The 24,629-nt window shown below is 41.8% G+C and overlaps 1 protein-coding gene across 2 annotated transcripts; it reads right to left on the bottom strand.

Moving 5' to 3' along the window:
- Positions 1–293: 293 nt before the first annotated feature.
- On the bottom strand, positions 294–24,427 carry LOC120048371 (glucocorticoid-induced transcript 1 protein-like). 2 transcript variants are annotated; one of them, XM_038994293.1, is made up of 9 exons: positions 24,299–24,427; positions 23,799–24,179; positions 20,500–20,648; positions 15,319–15,411; positions 11,464–11,571; positions 5,557–5,694; positions 4,872–5,055; positions 3,163–3,283; positions 294–2,909 (listed from the first exon to the last, which is right to left on the bottom strand). In XM_038994293.1, the coding sequence occupies exons 2-9, from the start codon at positions 24,127–24,129 to the stop codon at positions 2,498–2,500; spliced, it is 1,536 nt and encodes a 511-aa protein (XP_038850221.1). In that variant the 5' UTR covers positions 24,130–24,179; positions 24,299–24,427; the 3' UTR covers positions 294–2,497. The 2 variants fall into 2 exon arrangements, with proteins under 2 accessions (XP_038850221.1, XP_038850220.1); XM_038994292.1 differs by having other exon boundaries at positions 11,464–11,574.
- Positions 24,428–24,629: the final 202 nt, after the last annotated feature.

Genomic DNA, 24,629 nt, shown 5'->3' on the forward strand with positions numbered 1-24,629 from the left:
ATTCAATCCGTATCGCAGAAGTTCAGCGCTATAGCATGCTTAAAATAACATTTCTGATTGAGATGGTGAATGCCGTCTCTGCGAACGCAGGAACATTGCCTTTAAATTAAATTTGTGCTATAGTGCTGAACTTCAGAGATACGGATTGAATCGAACGCCTAGTCTCACGTGGCCAGCCTTCCAAAATCCTGTCTTGTTGGAAGCCTGGGCTTAATAAGCTAAAGTGGTTCAAATACTAACATCTAAAATAATGTGAAGCTAGTGCTTTAAAAAATTGAGACAAACATCAAGTGTGATTTTAACGCTTACTTTATTGTAAAAACACAAGGTCTACATATAAAACATGAAATACACAGGCATGGAATATTAGTGCCGAACATGGCAAGCCTTGCGGAACTTCGGAAAAAATGTTAGTATGATTCAAACTAGTCATCGAGCAGCGGTCATCTTTACCGACAAAATATACATCAGGTTTGAGTGGATTGTTTTGCTTGTTTTTCCTTGAATTGTTTTATTTTTATATTAGGGGGTTTTAACGTAATGTACTGAAGATACTTAGGGACTGGATTCAATCCGTATCGTAGAAGTAATCGGGGGAGGTCCACGTTATAGCTCGATTTATATTTAAAGGCGACGTTTTTTAAAGGATTAAATCCAGTTTCATGAAATATTTTACTCCATACTGAACGTCAAATCAACACTAAGATGCACGCTTAACATTATCTGATTTGCTTTACATTTTATATAGTACTGTGTAAAATATTATATGGTGAATATTATCCCGCCTGGAATTAAGTGCTTTGAAAATATCTCATTAGCCTCAATGTTAATTCTGATTTTGACAGAATTATAAGTGTTTGTTGATTGCTTATCTATTTAGTTTTTTTTTTTAAGTAACTTTCAGCTTTGCTTTTTTGCTAATTTTTTTGTTGTTGATGCATAAAACATTTTTTTTAGGGCTAGATTCTATCAGATGCGCACTAGTCAACACCCGCATTAGAGCTGTCAAATCCACAAGCGGCTCCCGGCGTTATACCTAAAGCGGACATTGCCATTGGCTGCATGGAGACGCATTGAGAGAAATCCCATGTACCTTGTTTACAAGTTCGAACACTGGAATGTGAGATGTAATCTAAACGATTAGGCTGATAGAAGTTCTCATTACTTTGTTTAGTGATTTTCAATTTGAGCATCATTATTTCTATATAGCCTACACTTTCTGAACTTCTATCGCGAGTGAGATGGGTGTGGCTTCGTGAAATTGATCACAGGTGCGTTTGTTCACCGATTTGACAGCTCCAATGCAGTAACACCTGACGCCACCAAAACGCAAGACACCGCTGGTTAACACTTAATCCGATTGAATCTAGGCCTTATTTTGGTAAAATGTCATAGCTCATATTTATCAATTTCATCACTAGGGAGTTTGAACAGGCTCTGAAAGCTAATACTGCTGATATCGTGGAGCTACAATATAATAACCTCTGGAATGTCTCTTAAGCACTTGAAACTATCTTTACAAATTTCCCATGCACCAAGTTATCATTTCTATCGATGGCAATCCTTTAATATGTCCTCTGGAATGTCTCTTTAAGCACTTGAAACTATCTTTACAGATTTCCCGTGCACCAAGTTATCATTTCTATTGATGGCAATCCTTTAATATGTCGTGTTGAAAGATTAGAATCAGCACTTGTATAAAGACTATGGAATGTCTTAGGAGTAATATCATGAATTAACCATAAAAGACAACCGTCAAAGTTCATGCATGAGTTGTAGTACATTCCAAATGACCTGAGTTCATTGGTTATTCAGGGGACCTGAAACAAGGCTATGTGGGGACACTGTGCTTTGTAGCTGGCTGTTTGGTCACTTTCAGATCGTCTTTCTTTAGCTTTTCGTCATGTGTTTACATAAACTGGATTGAGACCTGAAATAAGTGTAAACATTCAGGAAAAATTGGAGCATTGTATTGTAACTGTAGGACATCCCAATAGGGTTTTTAATATAAACAGGCATGATATTTTATTTTATATTAAAACGCTTATCCATGCTGTAATATTGGCTAGCAACACAGAACAGCTAAATAAGCTGGTTAGATAAACATTTTCAAAATTCAATAAAATATGTTTCTCTTGCCCATTGCTTAATTCCCTTATTTTTTTCTCAATTTCTTGAATTGATTTTGATAAAGCTGATTGCTAAAGAACAATACATGAAACAATCGAATCTAATCTCTGAATAGAAAACAAGTCTTTCTGGAGGATGTTGCCTGCCACACCTTTCAGAAGAGAAGGCTAGGTTAGTAAGGATAGGCCCTCCTTGCTGGCTAATGTTGCGTTAAAGAGCCATACTCAGCTAGCCTGGTTCCAGATCTGTTGTGCTGTTGTGCTACTTTTGCTACCTTCTATGGTCATTGCGACCATAGGAGTTAGCAAGACAGCTCAAACTGATCTGGGACCAGGCTAATGCTCATAAGCTGGACTGTACCTGAGAACTAGCTGGTAAGAAGGATGTGTGTAGTGGAGCAGGGATCTGTAGACAGGCCACCTGGGACCACTGCTGTGCTTGTCAGTTCACCTGTGTCTGTGTTAGTGTCTGGGCTCAGACTGTCTGTGCTGTTCTCTGTGCTTGTGTCGGTGCCTACGCCTGTGTCTGAGCTACTGACCATGTCTGTGCCTATAGACGAGCTCCAGTTAGTGGAGGCCAGAGTAGTGGAACTAGCGGGTGTCATGGCGTCCTCGGGCCATGTGCTGCTTCTTCCATGGAGACCAGGGCTGGGCGAGGTTGTGGTGAAGTGGGAGGAGCAGAGGAGTTTGACGGGACAGAAGGCGGAGCCCCTGGGGATGAAGTTCACCTTGTTTTTGTCTGGGCATGAAAAAAGAGGGAAGCCTCTGGAGACACCAGACCTGGGGAGGAAAAGTGAGGGAGAATGTCTTCATCTTTTTATCATCACATACCAAAGTGTGTATATGAAACACCTACAGTGAGAATGTCCTACAGATGTAGGGTCTTAATTTGATCATTCCGTTGCAGGAGAACTAAATGAAGATCCTACATCTGTACAGTAGCATAAGGACAGTATCAGACCAATTTAAAAAATAAACAAGTTGAGAAGCATTCGAATTAGAAACACCCCTCAACGTAGTGAAGACGACTTACACCATCTCTTCAAACACTTTGACCCTCTCACACCCCTCCGGAGGCTCCCGTTTGAACATGTAGCTGTTGTTGGGTTTGGGAGAGGTGGCAAACTTGGGAAGGGGAGAGCCGCAGCCGCTGTCTGAAAACAGAATGAAACATGTAAGCAGGTCAGTGTGGTGATCTTATGTCCCTATAAAGGAACGTGTGTTAGAGATCTGTTGCCTGTGGAAGACAATAAGGTGATTCACATAATACGGCACAGTATTAATATAGCGTGAGCCATTTATCATTAACCAAATCCTGATCACTAGGCTCCTGAGCAGAGTATGTCAGTGGAGCATGCCCAATTTGATTGGAGCGTGGAGCAAGATTCCCCAAAGGCTGGAGCACTGGCCTTCTCGCCCGCTCCAAATCGCTCCAGTAGCGCTCACTTCACGAGCTCAGGGCATGCCCGCCCCTGCATGCATTTGTAGTCTACTTGTATGCTGCTAATAACCCCATGCTTCAGCTACTGTCATGGAGTTCACTAAATATTTTCATAAAAAACTGATAACACACAGGTTCTAAATCAAGGTGACTTACAAAGATGAGGACCAATAGCAAGAGAAGGAGTGCGGTGCTGTAGTGTCCACAACTAAATAATCATTGTGGAATATGAAAAGACACTTATCCCAAAAGTGTGATGTGTACTTACTACGTAAACATGCTAAAAAAAAGGAATGAAGTGGGTAGATAACTAAGTGCATCATTGTAGAAAGTATTTCTAAACTAAAAATCAGATCTCTTAAAAGTTTCGTTCATTTTTGTTCTATTATCTATACAATAGGCCATCATTGATTTTGGCCCAATAGGCCTGGCATATTCCCACGTTCAAGGAGCTTTCCGTTTTGATTGGGTTATTTTGCCTAAAAACCTTGAGGCCTACCTATAAAAATAAATGTAAAGACAACTCTGCATCTCTGCCCAGCTTGGCAAGAGTGGCCAAAAGGGTGTTTAGCATCCCCAGTGGCTCTGCAAGTGTGGAGAGGATATTCTCCGCTGCCGGCCGGCTGGCTCTCCAGACACCATCGCATGAGTCTGAACCCACAGACTGGCCAAACTCGTGTTTCTAAAAATGAATTCAAAAGCACTAACAAGTCATTTTTCCTTTAATTTGTATTTCATTCGAAGTAAGTCACAGCCTAAATGCACAATTTATAGACTATAATGACTTAATACAACAAAATGTTGTTTAAATGCTGCGCGCTTTATGTCCCTACCAGCCTATCGTGTCGAATTCACAAATGCTTCACAACGTACTTCTTTGTAGGCTATAGCCTTGAAATAATATAGCCTAAATCATTTGTTCCTTCTTAGGCTCCCTGTCTGGCTCCTGACCTATTTAGAGTGTTTATATGCTGTTTAACATTCAAATCCATATGGTTTGGTTTCAACACTTAAAAACCCATTGGTAGGTCCAGTTAATCACAAAAATAGATGGGTGTTGGTTAAAATCTGATTTTAATGAACGGCGCGAATTTGGAACTGGAGTTTTTTCCCCGTGAGCGTAGAACGGTTTTTAGCAGAGCGGTTGGAAAGGACATGGAGCGGTGAGCGGGATTTCCAACCGCTCAACTACCCTCACATACTCTGCTCCTGAGACATGCAATGGCTGGAGACTGTTGAATGTGTGCCTTGAACTACAGTAATAGATCGTGCAAGCCAGAAAATACATCTGAATGGAGTACCTTTGTCAAGCTCTTCTGCAGAGCAGGGGCTGCCTTCTGGGGAGTGGGGGGGGTCAGGGGTGAAGGGCCAGGGGCTGGAACCGCCACTAGAGGGGGCCTGGGTGTCCGTGTCCCGTGTGTCACCGCCAGTGCCGTAGCGATGAGGCTGAAAGGGGGCGCGGCGGCCGTCCAACACGTCCAAAGCCTGAGAGGTCAGAGGTGGAGATGGAGGGAAAGGATGAAGGGATGAGGGGAGTGCGAGAACCACAGCAGGGCACTATATAATTCACAGTTGTTATTGATCATCATACATAAGTCAATTCAATGCATTCAGTTAATTTCAGTAAATTTCGTGTAAACTCCAGTATGTATGGATGTATTTGAATGACAAGCAGAAAAGCGAATACCAGAGCAGATGATAATGTATGATACTGTATGAAAATGTTCAGAGCCCTTCTGCTTGTGCTGTAGGGTACAGCTGATTCTGAGCAGAGGAAGGCTTGCTGTGCTGCAGGTCGTAAATATGTGTGTGTGTGTGCGCGTGCGTGCGGGCACTCACGCACACGCTTCAGGGAGACCCATTTCGCTAACCTGTCAAGGTTTACTGCCCTACTTCACACACAATTTACGGCTCTACTCAACTCGCAGCAATTTAAATCAGAGTGTGTGTGTGTGTGTGTGTGTGTGTGTGTGTGTGTGTGTCCACCTGTATTCCCTGCTTCCAGTCCTCTCTGATGAACACATTCTCCAGCTCGTGGTTGATGCCCTCCACACTGCTAGGCACTCTCGATATGAGGGACTTTGGCACTGGGATGTTCGATAGGGCTGTGGAAACCACCTTATTCTGGAAAACATGGCAAACCAAGGGTTCAGTTATATTTTGTTAAGTGGTAGAAATGTTTTGTAGCTTTTCTATGATCATTTTAAACAGACATCTTGTCAATTGTATGCTCTCCCCAGTATTTCAGTGTATGGTATCGCTATAGAATGTGATATGTGAGGTTAAATTTCAAGTTAAATGACATTAAAGTGAGGTTAACAATAATATAGGCTAGATTGTGATCTACGACAGGTGAAAGTCATGCCATGTTAAAGTTAGTTTATGTTATTTTTCCCAGTGCTTTGTTTACAGTTGCTCAGTATCTGTTAATGAATGAACCACAAACACAGAAAGTACTGGGAACTGGGCATGCCCAGACATGTCTCCTCCTCTTTTTCATCTCTGTCTCTGGTCAGAATAGGGACTCATGAACTAGAGCTCTTTAAATCAAATATAACACTCCATAAAACACACACATATATATATATATATATATATATATGCAGACGTGCTCAAATTTGTTGGTACCCCTCCACAAAAAACGATGAATGCACAATTTTCTCTGAAATAACTTGAAACTGACAAAAGTAATTGGCGTCCACCATTGTTTATTAGATATTTAATAGAAATCAGACTTTGCTTCAGATTTTTTATTCAACATAATATTGTAAATAATAAAACAAATGAAAATGGCATGGACAAAAATGATGGGACATTTAACCTAATACAACCTTTAGAGGCAATCACTACAATCAAACGTTTTCTATAGCTCTCAATGAGACTTCTGCACATGTTAACGGGTAGTTTGGCCCACTCTTCCTGAGCAAACTGCTCCAGCTGTCTCAGGTTTGATGGGTGCCTTCTCCAGACAGCAAGTTTCAGCTCCATAGATGTTCGATAGGATTCAGATCAGGAATCATAGAAGGCCACTTCAGAAAAGTCCAATGTTTTGTTCTTATCCATTCTTGGGTGCTTTTAGCTGTGTGTTTGGGGTCATTATCCTGTTGGAGGACACATGACCTGCGACTGAGACAGAGCTTTCTGACACTGGGCAGTACGTTTTGCTCCAGAATGCCTTGATAGTCTTGAGATTTCATTGTGTCCTGTACAGATTCAAGGCACCCTGTGCCAGGTGCAGCAAAGAAGCCCCAAAACATAACCAAGCCTCCATGTTTCACTGTAGGTATGGTGTTCTTCTCTTTGAAAGCTTCACTTTTTCGTCTGTGAACATAGAGCTGATGTGACTTGCCAAAAAGCTCCAGTTTTGACTCATCTGTCTAAAGGACATTTCTCCCAGAAGTATTGTGGCTTGTCACTATGTATTTTACCAAATTCCAATCTGGCTTTTTTATGTTTTTCTTTCAAAAGTGGAGTCCTACTGGGTCTTCTTTCATGGAGCTCACTTTTGCTCAAAAAGCGACGGATGGTGCAATCAGAAACTGAAGTACCCTCACCTTAGAGTTCAGCTTGTATCTCTTTGGCAGTTATCCTTGGTTCTTTTTCTACCATTCGCACTCTCCTTCTGTTCAATCTGGGGTTGATTTTCCTCTTGCGGCCGCACCCAGGGAGGTTGGCTACAGTTCCATGGACCTTAAACTTCTTAATAATATTTGCAACTGTTGTCACAGGAACATCAAGCTGCTTGGAGATGGTCTTGTAGCCTTTACCTTTACCATGCTTGTCTATTATTTTCTTTCTGATCTCCTCAGACAAATCTCTCCTTTGCTTTCTCTGGTCCATGTTCAGTGTGGTGCACACAATGATACCAAACAGCACATTGACTACTTTTCTCCATTTAAATAGGCAGAATGACTAATTACAAGATTGGAGACGTGTGATTCTAATTAAATAAACAAATTTGTTTGAAATATAACTATAATCCAATTATTTATTATCTTTTCTAAGGGGTACCAACAAATGTGTCCAGGCCATTTTAGAATATCTTTGTAGAATAAGCAATAATTCATCTCTTTTCACAGCTTCTTTGCTTTATTCTATGACATACCAAAAGGCATGCAAGTATATATGATAAAATAGATTTTAATTTCATCACTTTTCAGGAGGAACTAAGCAATATTTCAATGAGTTGTAAGGGTGCAAACAAATTTGAACACATCTGTGTATATATATATATATATATACTGTATATAAACTCAGCAAAAAAAGAAAATGTCCTCTCACTGTCAACTGTGTTTATTTTCAGCAAACTTAACGTGTAAATATTTGTATGAACATATCAAGATTCAACAACTGAGATTCTAAACTGAACAAGTTCCACAGACATGTGACTAACAGAAATGGAATAATGTGTCCCTGACCAAAGGGGGGTCAAAATCAAAAGTAACAGTCAGTATCCGGTGTGGCCACCAGCTGCATTAAGTACTGCAGTGCATCATCTCCTCATGGACTGCACCAGATTTGCCAGTTCTTGCTGTGAGATGTTACCCCACTCTTCCACCAAGGCACCTGCAAGTTCCCGGACATTTGGGGGGAATGGCCCTAGCCCTCACACTCCCGATTCAATAGGTCCCAGACGTGCTCAATGGGATTGAGATCCGGGCTCTTCGCTGGCCATGGCAAAACACTGACATTGCTGTCTTGTAGGAAATCACGCACAGAACGAGCAGTATGGCTGGTGGCATTGTCATGCTGGAGGGTCATATCAGGATGAGCCTGGAGGAACAGTACCACATGAGGGAGGAGGATGTCTTCCCTGTAACACACAGCGTTGAGATTGCCTGCAATGACAACAAGCTCAGTCCAATGATTCTGTGACACACCACTCCAGACCATGACTGATCCTCCACCTCCAAATCGATCACGTTCCAGAGTACAGGCCTCGGTGTAACGCTCATTCCTTCGACGATAACCGTGAATCCGTGAATGAGACAAAACCGCAACTCGTCAGTGAAGAGCACTTTTTGCCAGTCCTGTCTGGTTCAGCGACGGTGGGTTTGTGCCAATAGGCAACATTGTTGCCGGTGATGTCTGGTGAGGACCTGCCTACAAGCCCTCAGTCCAGCCTCTCTCAGCCTATTGCGGACAGTCTGAGCACTGATGGAGGGATTGTGCGTTCCTGATGTAACTCGGGCAGTTGTTGTTGCCATCCTGTACCTGACTCGCAGGTGTGATGTTCGGATGTACCAATCCTGTGCAGGTGTTGTTACACGTGGTCTGCCACTGCGAGGATGATCAGCTGTTCCTCCTGTCTCCCCGTCTTAGGCGTCTCACAGTACGGACATTGCAATTTATTGCCCTGGCCACATCTGCAGTCCTCATGCCTCCTTGCAGCATGCCTAATGGCACGTTCACGCAGATGAGCAGGGACCCTGGACATCTTTCTTTTGGTGTTTTTCAGAGTCAGTAGAAAGGGCTCTTTAGTGTCCTAAGTTTTCATAACTGTGACCTTAATTGCCTACCGTCTGTAAGCTGTTAGTGTCTTAACGACCGTTCCACAGGTGCATATTCATTAATTGTTATGATTGTGTATATATATACACATATATATATATATATATACACACACGTGTATATATATATATATATATATATATACAGTGGGGCAAAAAAGTATTTAGTCAGCCACCAATTGTGCAAGTTCTCCCACTTAAAAAGATGAGAGAGGCCTGTAATTTTCATCATAGGTACACTTCAACTATGACAGACAAAATGAGAAAAACAATTCCAAAATATCACATTGTAGGATTTTTTATGAATTTATTTGCAAATTATGGTGGAAAATAAGTATTTGGTCATCTACAAACAAGCAAGATTTCTGGCTCTCACAGACCTGTAACTTCTTCTTTAAGAGGCTCCTCTGTCCTCCACTTGTTACCTGTATTAATGGCACCTGTTTGAACTTGTTATCAGTATAAAAGACACCTGTCCACAACCTCAAACAGTCACACTCCAAACTCCACGATGGCCAAGACCAAAGAGCTGTCAAAGGACACCAGAAACAAAATTGTAGACCTGCACCAGGCTGGGAAGACTGAATCTGCAATAGGTAAGCAGCTTGGTTTGAAAAAATCAACTGTGGGAGCAATTATTAGGAAATGGAAGACGTACAAGACCACTGATAATCTCCCTCGATCTGGGGCTCCACGCAAGATCTCACCCCGTGGGGTCAAAATGATCACAAAAACAGTGAGCAAAAATCCCAGAACCACACAGGGGGACCTAGTGAATGACCTGCAGAGAGCTGGGACCAAAGTAACAAAGCCTACCATCAGTAACACACTACGCCGCCAGGGACTCAAATCCTGCAGTGCCAGACATGTCCCCCTGCTTAAGCCAGTACATGTCCAGGCCCGTCTGAAGTTTGCTAGAGAGCATTTGGATGATCCAGAAGAAGATTGGGAGAATGTCATATGGTCAGATGAAACCAAAATATAACTTTTTGGTAAAAACTCAACTCGTCGTGTTTGGAGGACAAAGAATGCTGAGTTGCATCCAAAGAACACCATACCTACTGTGAAGCATGGGGGTGGAAACATCATGCTTTGGGGCTGTTTTTCTGCAAAAGGACCAGGACGACTGATCCGTGTAAAGGAAAGAATGAATGGGGCCATGTATCGTGAGATTTTGAGTGAAAACCTCCTTCCATCAGCAAGGGCATTGAAGATGAAACGTGGCTGGGTCTTTCAGCATGACAATGATCCCAAACACACCGCCCGGGCAACGAAGGAGTGGCTTCGTAAGAAGCATTTCAAGGTCCTGGAGTGGCCTAGCCAGTCTCCAGATCTCAACCCCATAGAAAATCTTTGGAGGGAGTTGAAAGTCCGTGTTGCCCAGCAACAGCCCCAAAACATCACTGCTCTAGAGGAGATCTGCATGGAGGAATGGGCCAAAATACCAGCAACAGTGTGTGAAAACCTTGTGAAGACTTACAGAAAACGTTTAACCTCTGTCATTGCCAACAAAGGGTATATAACAAAGTATTGAGATAAACTTTTGTTATTGACCAAATACTTATTTTCCACCATAATTTGAAATAAATTCATTAAAAATCCTACAATGTGATTTTCTGGATTTTTTTTCCTCATTTTGTCTGTCATAGTTGAAGTGTACCTAAGATGAAAATTACAGGCCTCTCATCTTTTTAAGTGGGAGAACTTGCACAATTGGTGGCTGACTAAATACCTTTTTGCCCCACTGTACGTGTGTATATATACGTGTGTGTGTGTATGTATATATATACATATATATATACATACATACACACACACACACACGTATATATATATATATATATATATACACGTATATATACACACACACACACACACACACACGTGTATATACACGTATGTGTATATATATATATATACACACGTATATATATATATATATACATGTATATATATATATATATATATATATATATATATTGTTCAGGCATGTTTCCTGTCATATGAATGTGCTCAGATCACTTATGTTTATATATATAAACACAAGACACAAGTGGTCTGACCACATTCATATGACAGGAAACATGCCTGAACAATTGCTTGAATTGTGCTGCACAATTCTGCATTACAGCAAACCCACATTGTTGTTTTGGAAGGACATGTTGCCTGAAGCAGAAACAGCCTGGCACCCAGGCTACCAAAACCCTAGTCTATACATTTACAATCAAGTATTATCCATAATAAGTACTGTATTTATTTAAGGTTGTACATGGTACGGTGACACTGCCACTGTGAATATAGCATTGGGGCAGATACCATACTAGTACCATGCCCTGTGATCTGGGTGGCAGACACAGGGAGGCAGCAATAAGGTATAACTCACCTGGGGATGGCATGTGGTGCTGGTGTGTAGTCCCAGCTGTTGATCTCGGTCTTTGCTCTGGCGGCTGACCTGTTTACTGCGCTGGAGCTGCAGCCTGAGTTTAGCAATCTGCTGGAGAAAGACAAGGGGTTTACCTCAGGGAAAATGAATGGTTCTCAATGGACATTCAAGGTAGCCTTGAATGTACTGCATGTGCTGTGTAGCCAACACTTCTATTGTTTCATGCCATACATGGCAGAGAGGAGTTGGCTAAAGCACAAATAGACTGGACCACCAGGCTATATTTGAGGTATAATTCAATAGAATATGCCTTTAGAAAAGGTACAAAGCAATAAGTAAGGGATAATCATAGGTGAAGTCAAAGGGTTATTATGTTTCCGTACTGGTTATATAATCATAACATAATCAGCTCTATAATGCAGACTAAGGCGAGGTCTTTTAATGCTGATCTTATAATCCTGGCTATACAGTACACAGAAAGAGTATGTCTACTCTATAGGATGCCCTTCCCTGCATGTCATCCATACAGGTTCCTATAGTACAGTACCATGTCATCCATGTAGGTTATTATAGAACAGTACCATGTCATCCATACAAGTTATTATAGAACAGTACCATGTCATCCATAGAGGTTATTATAGAACAGTACCATGTCATCCATACAGGTTATTATAGTACAGTACCATGTCATCCATACAGGTTATTATAGAACAGTACCATGTCATCCATACAGGTTATTATAGTACAGTACCATTATATCCATGTAGGTTATTATAGAACAGTACCATGTCATCCATACAAGTTATTATAGAACAGTACCATGTCATCCATACAGGTTATTATAGTACAGTACCATTATATCCATGTAGGTTATTATAGAACAGTACCATGTCATCCATACAAGTTATTATAGAACAGTACCATGTCATCCATACAGGTTATTATAGAACAGTACCAAGTCATCCATATAGGTTATTATAGAACAGTACCAAGTCATCCATACAGGTTATTATAGTACAGTACCATGTCATCCATACAGGTTATTATAGAACAGTACCATGTCATCCATACAGGTTATTATAGAACAGTACCATGTCATCCATACAGGTTATTATAGAACAGTACCATGTCATACATACAGGTTATTATAGAACAGTACCATGTCATCCATATAGGTTATTATAGAACAGTACCAAGTCATCCATATAGGTTATTATAGAACAGTACCATGTCATCCATACAGGTTATTATAGTACAGTACCATGTCATCCATACAGGTTATTATAGAACAGTACCATGTCATCCATACAGGTTATTATAGAACAGTACCATGTCATCCATATAGGTTATTATAGAACAGTACCAAGTCATCCATAGAGGTTATTATAGAACAGTAACAAGTCATCCATCCATAGAGGTTATTATAGAACAGTAACAAGTCATCCATCCATAGAGGTTATTATAGTACAGTACCATGTCATCCATACAGGTTATTATAGAACAGTACCATGTCATCCATACAGGTTATTATAGAACAGTACCATGTCATCCATACAGGTTATTATAGAACAGTACCATGTCATCCATACAGGTTATTATAGAACAGTACCATGTCATCCATACAGGTTATTACAGTACAGTACCAAGTCATCCATAGAGGTTATTATAGAACAGTACCATGTCATCCATACAGGTTATTATAGAACAGTACCATGTCATACATACAGGTTATTATAGAACAGTACCATGTCATCCATACAGGTTATTATACAACAGTACCATGTCATCCATACAGGTTATTATACAACAGTACCATGTCATCCATACAGGTTATTATAGAACAGTACCATGTCATCCATACAGGTTATTACAGTACAGTACCAAGTCATCCATATAGGTTATTATAGAACAGTACCATGTCATCCATACAGGTTATTATAGAACAGTACCATGTCATACATACAGGTTATTATAGAACAGTACCATGTCATCCATATAGGTTATTATAGAACAGTACCAAGTCATCCATACAGGTTATTATAGTACAGTACCAAGTCATCCATAGAGGTTATTATAGAACAGTAGCATGTCATACATAGAGGTTATTATAGAACAGTACAGTGTGGTTCGCCTGGATTGACTTGCTTTGAGAGTACATGATAGGAGTCAATAGTGACAAGGCAATGCATATGAGGTTTCTGAAGATGAGAAAGAACAGGGTAGTGTAAAGCTTAGTGTATTAAAGGGCTGGACCTCACAATATGATATTATCACGATACTTAGGACGATACTTAGGTGAGCGATACGATATGTCTGCTGCAAACGGATAAGAGAAAGCCATGACAAAATTCGTTTTGGAGTTAAAAGTGCTCAAAACATGTTGGCTCACCATTTAAAACAATGAAAAAGATGAAGAACTAGCTATAGGATGATAAATACCAGAGTTTTGGGGCAGGTACACCTGACTAGCGCTAGCTAACGCTATCTTGTATTTTGTATTTTTTTAATCAATACTTCGAGTCAACAGTATCGATATAAAATCACCAAAAACAATGTTGCGATACTCTACTGCATTGAAACTAAACTCTGGACCTTGAAGCCAGTTCCAATGTGTTTTTTTGTTCCCCTATAATCAAGGACTGATTTAGACCTGGGACATCAGATGGGTGCAATTCATTATCAGGAAGAACAGAAAATCCAGACCTTGTAGGATAAGACTTTAATACACCTTCTTACTGTATTGATTCCCCCTCCCCCCCATCTCTACTGTATACTACCACTCACTGTTGGGTGGGAGGATTTGGCCTTTGGCTATATATGACTGGGTCAGCTAAAATAATACATTTCATTGACAATATGTAAGACCATATGTCAAATCCAAATGTACCTATTGCTACTTTTATATGCTACAATGGGTGACTTAGATCAACTTAGATTATTAGTATCTTTAGAAACATGTACTATATGTTGCAATATGTTACTACATGTACATACAATACAGTAGCATATCATCATAATCATGTCAAGAACAAAAATAAACATCTCAACATAGTGAAAGAACATTCCATCCATTTAGTGTTTATCGCTCATCTAACAACAGGCCTATCTTATGTAAGTCAGTCCACTTCAAAAGCCTCAATACAACTGTTTTGCTCTGTTGCTCTTGAACAAAAGCCAGCAGACTGTAACACGCTTATATATGGGTTGTTTGCAGGAGGACTAGGCCTTTATGGAGTTAGATAAGGTTTATCCTTGTCACTAGAGTATCAACAGGGCCAAGCTGAGAGAGAAATGATATGGCTGTTACACCCTGCAGACAAGTTCAGTGCCTGCTCCCCCTCTCAAAACAACCAGGCCCAACGAGATGCGACGGACTAGACTACAGAGGGAAAGGAAGGTTAAATAAAGACTGTGGTCTGGAAGAGCTAGAGAACTAATAGCTCAATGTGGTCTCCAACTAGCCACTAATTCAGCCAGGCTACGCGCAAGGAAACCGACCTTCAGGAGAATAATATTTAACTGAACCTCGTATCCTGACAAATAAAACACATTTCAAGTAATGGCTGAACCTCAAAGCCCTGACAGAAACTTGTTGGAAGTATAGTTGACTATGCACATACAGCGCAGATCCAATAATGTCAACAATACAACTCTCGCTGGATGTTTTGGGACAGACCAGCTATTCTGGTCTAACGTTTAACTCCTCAGAGAGTTATGGTGTTGACATTGGTTACAGTATTGGATTACAAATAATAGGATAGCGCTCCGTACAGTTGTTTTGGCTAGGGACATAGGTCATGCAGAGAGTGTGTAGGCTAGGCTATATATGCTAGGAAGGTTGAGTGTGGCACCTACCTCTTTCAGATGGTCTGCACTACCCCAGGAGGCTGACCGCTGGTGTGGGCTTCCCTGCTCCCCTCCAGCCTCCTCTATCCACAGACCAGGTGTCTGAATCACACACACACACACACACACACACACACACATATAAATATGCATACTCTAAGCAGTGGATAAACAAATACACCCACATCAGTCCCCATCATTTGTATGGAATTCAGGAAGACTGAGAGACAAGAGAGGTGGGTGACAGCAATCATCACCCCTGTGCCTTCGCCAGAGATGCACACATCTGGAAACAATCAAATGAGTCAAAAATTGTATTTGCGGGATAAAGATGGCTGCATCTCACCAGAAGCACAAAACAGTAATAACATGTGTGATAGCTACTACTTAAAGTTGTATCCTTACCGTTTTAATGACAATCCAAATTAGGACAGACTGCCAAAGGCTACTTTGTGGTTGGTGACTGACATACTACATACTAACTACTAGCTGGTAAGTCTGTGGGAAATGGCTGCTCTTTCTCCACTACAGCGGATAAAGAAAAGTGCTCTAGTGTCTACAAGAATGCAACCTTTACATAAATAATGAAATGGTTAACTTATGTAAAACATATGCAAAAAAAGAGACAGGATGTTTCAAAAGCATGTATGCAACCATGATGCACTTCCCCTCGTTTATGCATATCAACAGTGACATTGGTCCTCCAAGGAGTCGTGGTGAAGCATCTTAAATGTCAATGTCCTCGTACTGCCTTACGTTTGACCCTTGTCGAAAAACAAAACATCCTCTATAAACGCACAACGTTACACAAAAGACCCACTCTATGATATGTAATATGAAGAACACTAGTGAAGCATTATGGCTACTGGCACATTGCTCTTCAGAAAGGACAAACGGTTTAAACGGGTGCTTGTGCTCCAATAAAGAGGCCACTATGCTGGATGGCAGATGTGTTTTTGTACATGGCTATGGTATTGCTGTGGTGTTTGATGCTAGAGCCAAACATTGACGGCTGAATGAATAGTGAAAGGAATGTTTCCAATGCTAAGTGCTAACTGCAAAAAGTTATATTGAGATGTTTTAATTAATATGGGTATTATAAAATTTTTGCCTAGTTCTCCGGTTCTACTAAAGCCTACCCTTCAGCAAATAGTTAAACGGGTACAATAACATAGCAATGCTTACACCATAGGCTACTTATCTCCATCATCATTGTAATAACAAGTGAAATGTTTATTTTTTTATAACAAATGAAGTGTCTGCAACAGTGTAATGGCGCCGACAGAGATGGTCGCCTCGCTTCACGTTCTTAGGAAACTATGCAGTATTTTGTTTTTTTATGTATTAATTACTTACACTGTTAACCCAGGAAATCTTAAGTCTTATTACATACAGCCGGGAAGAACTATTGGACATAAGAGCAACGTCAACTTCCCAACATTACAACAAGGAATACAACTTTCCCAAAGTGGATCCTCTGTTTGGACCACCACCCAGGACAATGGATTGGATCTCAGTAGGCGACCCAAAACAACAGCGCAACAGAAGGGGCAGATGGAGCGGCCTTCTGGTCAGGCTCTGTAGACGGGCACATCGCTCACCCCTCCCAAGTATACTACTCGCCAATGTCCTGTCTCTTGACAACAAGGTAGACGAAATTCGAGCAAGGGTTGCCTTCCAGAGAGACATCAGAGATTGTAACATTCTCTGTTTCACGGAAACATGGCACACTCGGGATACGTTATCAGAGTCGGTACAACCACCCGGTTTCTTCACGCACCGCGCCGACAGAAACAAACATCTCTCTGGTAAGAAGAATGGCGGGGGTGTATGCCTTATGATTAACGAGTCAAGGTGTGATCATAACAACATACAGGAACTCAAGTCCTTTTGTTTACCTGACCTAGAATTCCTTATGATCAAATGCCGACCGCATTATCTACCAAGAGAATTCTCTTCGATTATAATCACAGCCGTGTATATCCCCCCCCCCCCCAAACAGAAAACCGTGACGGCCCTGAAAGAACTTCATTGGACTTCACGTAAACTGGAAACCACATATCCCGAGGCTGCATTTATTGTAGCTGGGGATTTTAACACTCCAATTTGCTTACCGCCCCAATGGGTCCACATACGACGCAATCACACTGCACACTACCCTAAACCATCTGGACAAGAGGAATACCTATGTAAGAATGCTGTTCATCGATTACAGCTCAGCATTAGGCAGGAGGTAGCCTAGTGGTTAGAGCATTGGAATCCCCAAGCTGACAAGGTAAAAATATGTCGTTCTGCCCATGAACAAGGCAGTTAACCCACTTTTCCTAGGCCGTCATTGAAAATAAGAATGTGTTCTTAACTTACTTGCCTAGTTAAATAAAGGTAAAATTTTAAAAAATGTAACACCATAGTACCCTCCAAACTCGTCATTAAGCTTGAGACCCTGGGTCTCGACCCCGCCCTGTGCAACTGGGTCCTGGACTTTCTGATGGGCTGCCCCCAGGTGGTGAGTGTAGGAAACAACATCTCCACCCCGCTGATCCTCAACACTGGGGCCCCACAAGGGTGCATCCTCAGCCCTCTCCTGTACTCCCTGTTCACCCATGACTGCGTGGCCATGCACGCCTCCAACTCAATCATCAAGTTTGCAGACGACACTACAGTGGTAGGCTTGGTTACCAACAACGACGAGACGGCCTACAGGGAAGAGGTGAGGGCCCTCGGAATGTGGTGTCAGGTAAATATCGTCAACAAAACAAAGGAGATGATTGTGGACTTCAGGAAACAGCAGAGGGAGCACCCCCCTATCCACATCGACGGGACAGTAGTGGAGAAGGTGGAAAGTTGTAAGTTCCTCGGCGTACACATCACAGACAAACTGAAACGGTCCACCCACACAGATAGCGTGGTGGAGAAGGCGCAACAGCGCCTCTTCAACCTCAGGAGGCTGAAGAAATTTGGCTTGTCACCAAAAACTCACAAAGGACACCTACACCACCCGATGTCACAGGAAGGCCAAAAAGATCATCAAGGACAACAACCACCCGAGCTACTGCCTGTTCACCCCGCTATCCAGAAGGCGAGGTCAGTACAGGTGCATCAAACCAGGGACCGAGAGACTAAAAAACAGCTTCTATCTCAAGGCCATCAATCAGACTGTTAAACAGCCATCACTAACATTGAGTGGCTGCTGCCAACATACTGACTCAAATCTCTAGCCACTTTAATAATTAAAAATTGGATGTAATAAATGTATCACTAGTCACTTTAAACAATGCCACTTTATATAATGTTTACATACCCTACATTACTCATCTCATATGTATATACTGTACTCTATACCATCTACTGCATCTTGCCTATGCCGCACGGCCATCGCTCATCCATATATTTATATGTACATATTCTTATTCATTCCTTTACACTTGTGTGTATAAGGTAGTTGTTGTGAAATTGTTAGATTACTTGCTCGATATTACTGCACGGTCAGAACTAGAAGCACAAGCATTTCGCTACACTCGCATTAACATCTGCTAACCATGTGTATGTGACCAATAACATTTGATTTGATTTGTTCACAGAGCTCCCAGCTATGTTTACCTCAAGGCTCTTTCATCGACTTAGTTGTTGCACTTCCCGGCCTGCCTTGTGTGTTTTGTGGGGTTGTGTGCCAGGTGTCGTGCCAGATAATACTCTGGTAATTTACTTTCACAGTCTACAGCCCATGTTAAATGATTCTCACCCCACTTAAAATCCTGTTTGATTTCCCAGCAGGGATACTGAACGTCAATGGATTTACAATGGCATTCAAGTTGGTCTGTTTAGTTTACATGCTGAGGCAAGAGTATAGAATGCCACTGCTATCATTTGGTCTGATTTGAGTTGATGAGGGCATTACGTTCTGGTTCTGTGACCTTGTTGGTCTTCTCATCTACAGCCATCTTACAGTATGCACGTCTAAAACATGAGGAACATTTTCGAGAATAGATAAATATCTTTGACTAAACGCTTATTATGGATTCAAGCTGCTTGAAAAACATGGAAAGAGTTGTAATGCATAACTGCTCACTTTAGACAACTCATAAGTAAAACATGCTGAGTTGATTGTCATCGATAATAGACCGTCCACATCCTGCCTGTGTAACACAATTCTAAAAACGAAGATTAAGTCAGTCTTTAGTCTGGTGTGTGTGTGTGTGTGTATATGTGTGCGCACACACACACCAGACTAAATCATTGCACTCTGTCTGTGTACCCGTGTATGTGTGCCCGTGTATGTGTGCCTGTGGGTATGCCTGTGTGTGTGTGTGTGTAATCTTCATACAGACATTCTCTGTGTTCTGTAACCACAGGGTCTAGAGCAGACAGATCTATCCCGGAACAGTGATTAGCATATGTATGGCCCTCCGCTCCTCACTCCCACACAAAGGCAGACGGGCCAGCCACGAGGGCCAGGTGGTAAGCAGTGGGATTCCTCTCCTAGCCCCAACCATCGCCTGAGGGACAGGTGCAAACAACTTCACCTCCACAGAGAGCTACATTACAGCTCTGAAAAGAGCCTGTCTCTAGATTGTGTGCTACAACAAAGACTTTTTGTCCCAGGTTTTTTGCTGATGCAGTTTTACAGGCGATTTGGGGTATTGGGAGATCTTGTTAACAGGAAGTAGCTAGTCTGTGACTGTACTTGGGGAGTTTGTGCTTTTCCTAATCGAAGTGGTTTAAGTGAAGCAGTCCACACCATCATTAGGGGAACATTGATTCTATATGTAGCTACTTGAACCTGGAGGCCCACTCCCATACCAAAGAGTAAACAAAGAGCCCCAAGGTGAATGAAGGGTTAAAGGATGAAGCCATGTAAATGAGGCTGGGCGGCGCTCATTCAGCCACATGAAAGGATTCTATTAGGATGGACAGCGCGGCCATGGTCAATGGCCCTGCAATCATCATACATATTCAATATGGGTTCATAACCACAAAAATCTGCCCATTCTCAAACTGCATTGAACGATCAATCACATTGACCAGAATAGTCAGTGCTGACGTGTGGGCTGCTACCCAGGAAAATTGTAGTCAAAATAAACCCAGTATGTGTTTTTCTGAATATAAATTTTATTTAGAAAACATATGCTTTTAAAGAAATGATTATGATGTGCATCATTAGCTTTTAGGGGTCCTTTGGCCTACAGTTACCTGTGTGGCTTTGTCTTTCATGCAGGAAGGGTAGGGTCCGTGGGAGTCACGAGGCCACTGGCCTGTGAGGTACGGCCCCATAATGGCGTCCAGGGAAGATGTCCGCCGGATAGCACTGGAGCTACGCACCTGCAGTTTGGACCTCTCTCCTACAGGAGCGAGGGGAGAGCAAGGGTCAGGATAGGACACACCCACACTGTCATACTGAACAATTGGCCCGGAACGTCTTGTTGTTTTCCATAAACGGCTCTATTGCTAACCTTATTGACTATCAGTGCTCTACAGTGATATATACTAGGCCTAACTAATCTGGCTGTGTTGAAGCTCGGTCTGATGTCATGGGAGCTGCCTTCTCTCAGCCAAAGTAGTTAAACACACACCACCCACATAAGAACTCATAAACAACCACACCATAATTAACATCAATATGGCCTGCATTCACTCAACATTCCTCCTGCAGTAACTCACAATAAAGACCCAAACACAGAAATGCCCTGTTTTTCTAAAGCAGGGAGACATGAAGGAGGAAATGGGTGAAAGCATAGGCTAGTAAGCAGTATTATGCTTTGTGATTGTTGAAAGTCAATGAGAGCTCCTTGCTTTCCATATCAAAGAGCTCCTGAGGGGTGAAGCAGGTGACCAGGGTACACATTCTTCATTCAATCTTTTCCTTGTCTAAGTGCATATGCAGTGTTCATTTTCGATACCACTACACACCACCTAGGCTCTAAAGCCTAGATGATCAGCCAAGTCTGAGCATATCAACCAAAATATGTTGGCTAAGAAAGTAAACCCAATGACCTAGGGTAAAATATCTGAGGAAAGGGGAGTGGATTTCCATCAATATTGTTCTAGCCAAAGTTCTCCAAACACAGCATGCAAATTTTGCCCAAGTGATTTTCCACTGTCTCTCCACTTTGCAAAATTTAGGCTCTCAAGAGCAAAATAAAGTCAGATAATTTCCTGGCTTTTAGTATGCATACTCTCACTATTTTCTAATCAACCTTTTCAAAAAATAGTGAACTTTCTACCAAAGTTGACAGATTTTGAGCTGGGTTCTAGGTTTAACAACAAGCTTGTTTTCCAATTTACTCTTACTCTGCAGTTTGGGGACGTGTGACAATGAGGCAGGCCATTTCAGCACAGCTGGCACTTTGACAGGGAGGGGGAGTTTCTTTGTTGAGACCATTGGGAAGGCCTGGTGTGGGGCTGATGTCATAGTGTGAACCTAAAGATCATGTGGTGGAATGTCACCCTTTTCCATGGCCTTCACCCTGGCCCGTAGTTCTTGCGACCCTTCCCCCACCACCTAGCTCAGATGAGATGAGTGATGCGAATGAACACGATGACTGACTGAAATGAAGATGCCCACTAGTTAACTTCTCCAATGTTCCAATCACAAAGCTGCATGGCTGACTAGGACACAATGTATTGTCCACTTTAATGTTTAACCTTAATTTGTCAGATGCCTCGAAGGATAAAACCACAAATTCACCACAAATTCCCTCCAGTGTGTTTTCTGCAAATAGCCTACAATTCTGAGGAAACGGTCAAATAAAAATAGCTCCATATTTCCGTTTGACAATGAAAGATACAATACATCTACACTACCGTTCAAAAGTTTGGGGTCACTTAGAAATGTCCTTGTTTTTGAAAGAAAAGCACATGTTTTGTCCATTTAGATAACATCAAATTGATCAGAAATACAGTGTAGACATTGTCAATGTTGTAATTGACTATTGCAGCTGGAAACGGATGATTTTGAATGGAATATCTACATAGGCGAACAGAGGCCCATTATCAGCAATCATCACTCCTGTTTTCCAATGGCACGTTGTGTTAGCTTATCCAAATTTACCATTTTAAAAGGCTAATTGATCATTAGAAAACCCTTTTGCAATTATGTTAGCACAGCTGAAAACTGTTGTTCTGATTAAAGAAGCAATACAACTGGCCTTCTTTAGACTAGTTGAGTATCTGGAGCATCAGCATTTGTGGGTTCGATTACAGGCTCAAAATGGCCTGAAGCAAAGAACTTTCTTTTGAAACTCGTCAGTCTATTCTTGTTCTGAGAAATGAAGGCTATTCCATGCGAGAAATTGACAAGAAACTGAAGATCTCGTACAACGCTGTGTACTATTCCCGTCACAGAACAGCGCAAACTGGCTCTAACCAGAATAGAAAGAGGAGCGGGAGGCCCCGGTGCACAACTGAGCAAGAGGACAAGTACATTAGAGTGTCTAGTTTGAGAAACAGATGCCTCACAAGTCCTCAACTGGCAGCTTCATTAAATAGTACCCACAAAACACCAGTCTCAACGTCAACAGTGAAGAGGTGACTCCGGGATGCTGGCCTTCTAGGAAGAGTTGCAAAGAAAAAGCCATATCTCAGACTAGCCAATAAAAATTAAATATTAAAACGGGCAAAAGAACACAGACACTGGACAGAGGAACTCTGCCTAGAAGGCCAGCATCCCGCGGCAACATCCTGCGGCAACATCAATATTTGGCAGGAGAGCCTGTCTCCGATACAGGATTTAGAGTGGTCTAGTCTTCCATCTCCCCCTTCAGTCCACCCTCCATCTCCTTATCACCTGAAAGGAACAACGGCTCAGGCTGAACCAATAGACATGAAATGTCACACCACTCACTTCCATTCTCCATAACATAGGGCTCACAATATGTTCCCGATGTGTACAATACAGTACAGTTGAAAGGGAGTAGGTCATACACCTGTAACCTGACTGTTTGTTCAACAACGATTCTCAGGGTCTACGGCCCCTTTACAACCCTTCAGCATGTCTTGCTGCCAATGCTCTCCTCCACTTTTCTGTCAATAGTCCAGAAGCAGCAGGCGTGTAAGAGGAGAGGACACTATAAGCTTCCTTATTAGTGATGTGATGTACTGTAGTAGGCCTTCATATGGGCCTACTTCCCCTTTTGTGTAACTCTGGGGCCATATATTCAATCAAAACCCAATATGCTAGTGAGTTGGTTAACAAATGATTGATTATATGAATCCTAAATCAGAAAAAAGACAAATCATGTGTTTGACTTACCTTAGAAACCTAGGGCCCTTTTCCATGGCAAGGTGACTGAATAGGGCCCAGTCAGTCTCATTAATCCATCAATATTTAAAAAATGTATTAGGCTATAAAATGCATAGCAAACACTGTATTACAGGAATACAAAAGGCCTGCAATCTCTTGACCATCACCAAGAGCAAGCAAAATGGTGCATTTATCCTGAATACATCTATATTGTAGCATGTGGTAGCTGGGTAATATAAAAATATTTTACCTCTACAAACGGGTGAGTTTGGACTCCGGTCAGGTGAGTGCGAGACCCTATTTTCAGGAGACAGTCTCTGTCTCGTGGCGCCAGTGCAATTTACTCCAAGATTCAGTGTCGCACTTGGGGGAGATGACCCGCGGCTATTTGTCGGTCCATTGTTGCCTCCAACCGAGAGAGGCAGAGAGCGTGTCGGGCTGCTCTGGCCCCCGCGTAGGAGCTGGTAGGGCACGGTAGCACGGATGGGGTGCAAACGGCAGCTGTTGGATAAACTGGGGGACCCTGCATTACTACGTCTGACTGTGGACTGTTGTTGAAGCGAGTTGGTGGGAACTGACATTCTGCTGCTTCGTATCACTTTCAGGGAAAAAATCGCCAAGATATCCGCTTCTGGAAAACAGAGGATAAACTTCCTTTAATTTTAGCTTGTATGCTGCTCGAGCTCATTTTGCAGCAATCTCGCAGTTATCTTGCATCTTGAAAAGGCGAATTCTACTGCAATAACTTACCTGAAGAACACTAAAACAAGTCTTCTTTGTGCATGTTTGTCGATAACTTTAAATATGTTGTTTTACAAACTTAATTTATACAGTTAGCTAAACATATTCCCTAATCTTTGGCGCTTCTCTACCGTCCCCATGTCCACTGTAAATGACAGTTGTATCCGCAAGACTACTGGCTGATAAACCTGGGCGGGCTGCACTCTTTAATTTTGATCCTGTGGTTGGACAGCTAAATTATACAGTAACATTAGTCATTGGTCCAATGATGTCTATCGACTGTACTTTCAGCCAATAACGTCATCGATGTATTGTAAGGATTGGACCAATTTTTCTCAAA

This window comes from Salvelinus namaycush, chromosome 5, assembly GCF_016432855.1.
Source record: "Salvelinus namaycush isolate Seneca chromosome 5, SaNama_1.0, whole genome shotgun sequence".
NCBI lineage: Eukaryota > Metazoa > Chordata > Actinopteri > Salmoniformes > Salmonidae > Salvelinus > Salvelinus namaycush.

Bases quoted from the DNA above. Each gene is read 5' to 3' on its own strand.
- LOC120048371 (XM_038994292.1), bottom strand. From the start codon at position 24,129: ATGTCAGTTCCCACCAACTCGCTTCAACAACAGTCCACAGTCAGACGT. The intron at 20,649-23,798 runs GTAAAATATTTT...TCGCTCCTGTAG, and splicing joins AAACTCACCCGTTTGTAGAG to GAGAGAGGTCCAAACTGCAG. The intron at 3,284-4,871 runs GTACTCCATTCA...TTCTGTTTTCAG, and splicing joins TGCAGAAGAGCTTGACAAAG to ACAGCGGCTGCGGCTCTCCC.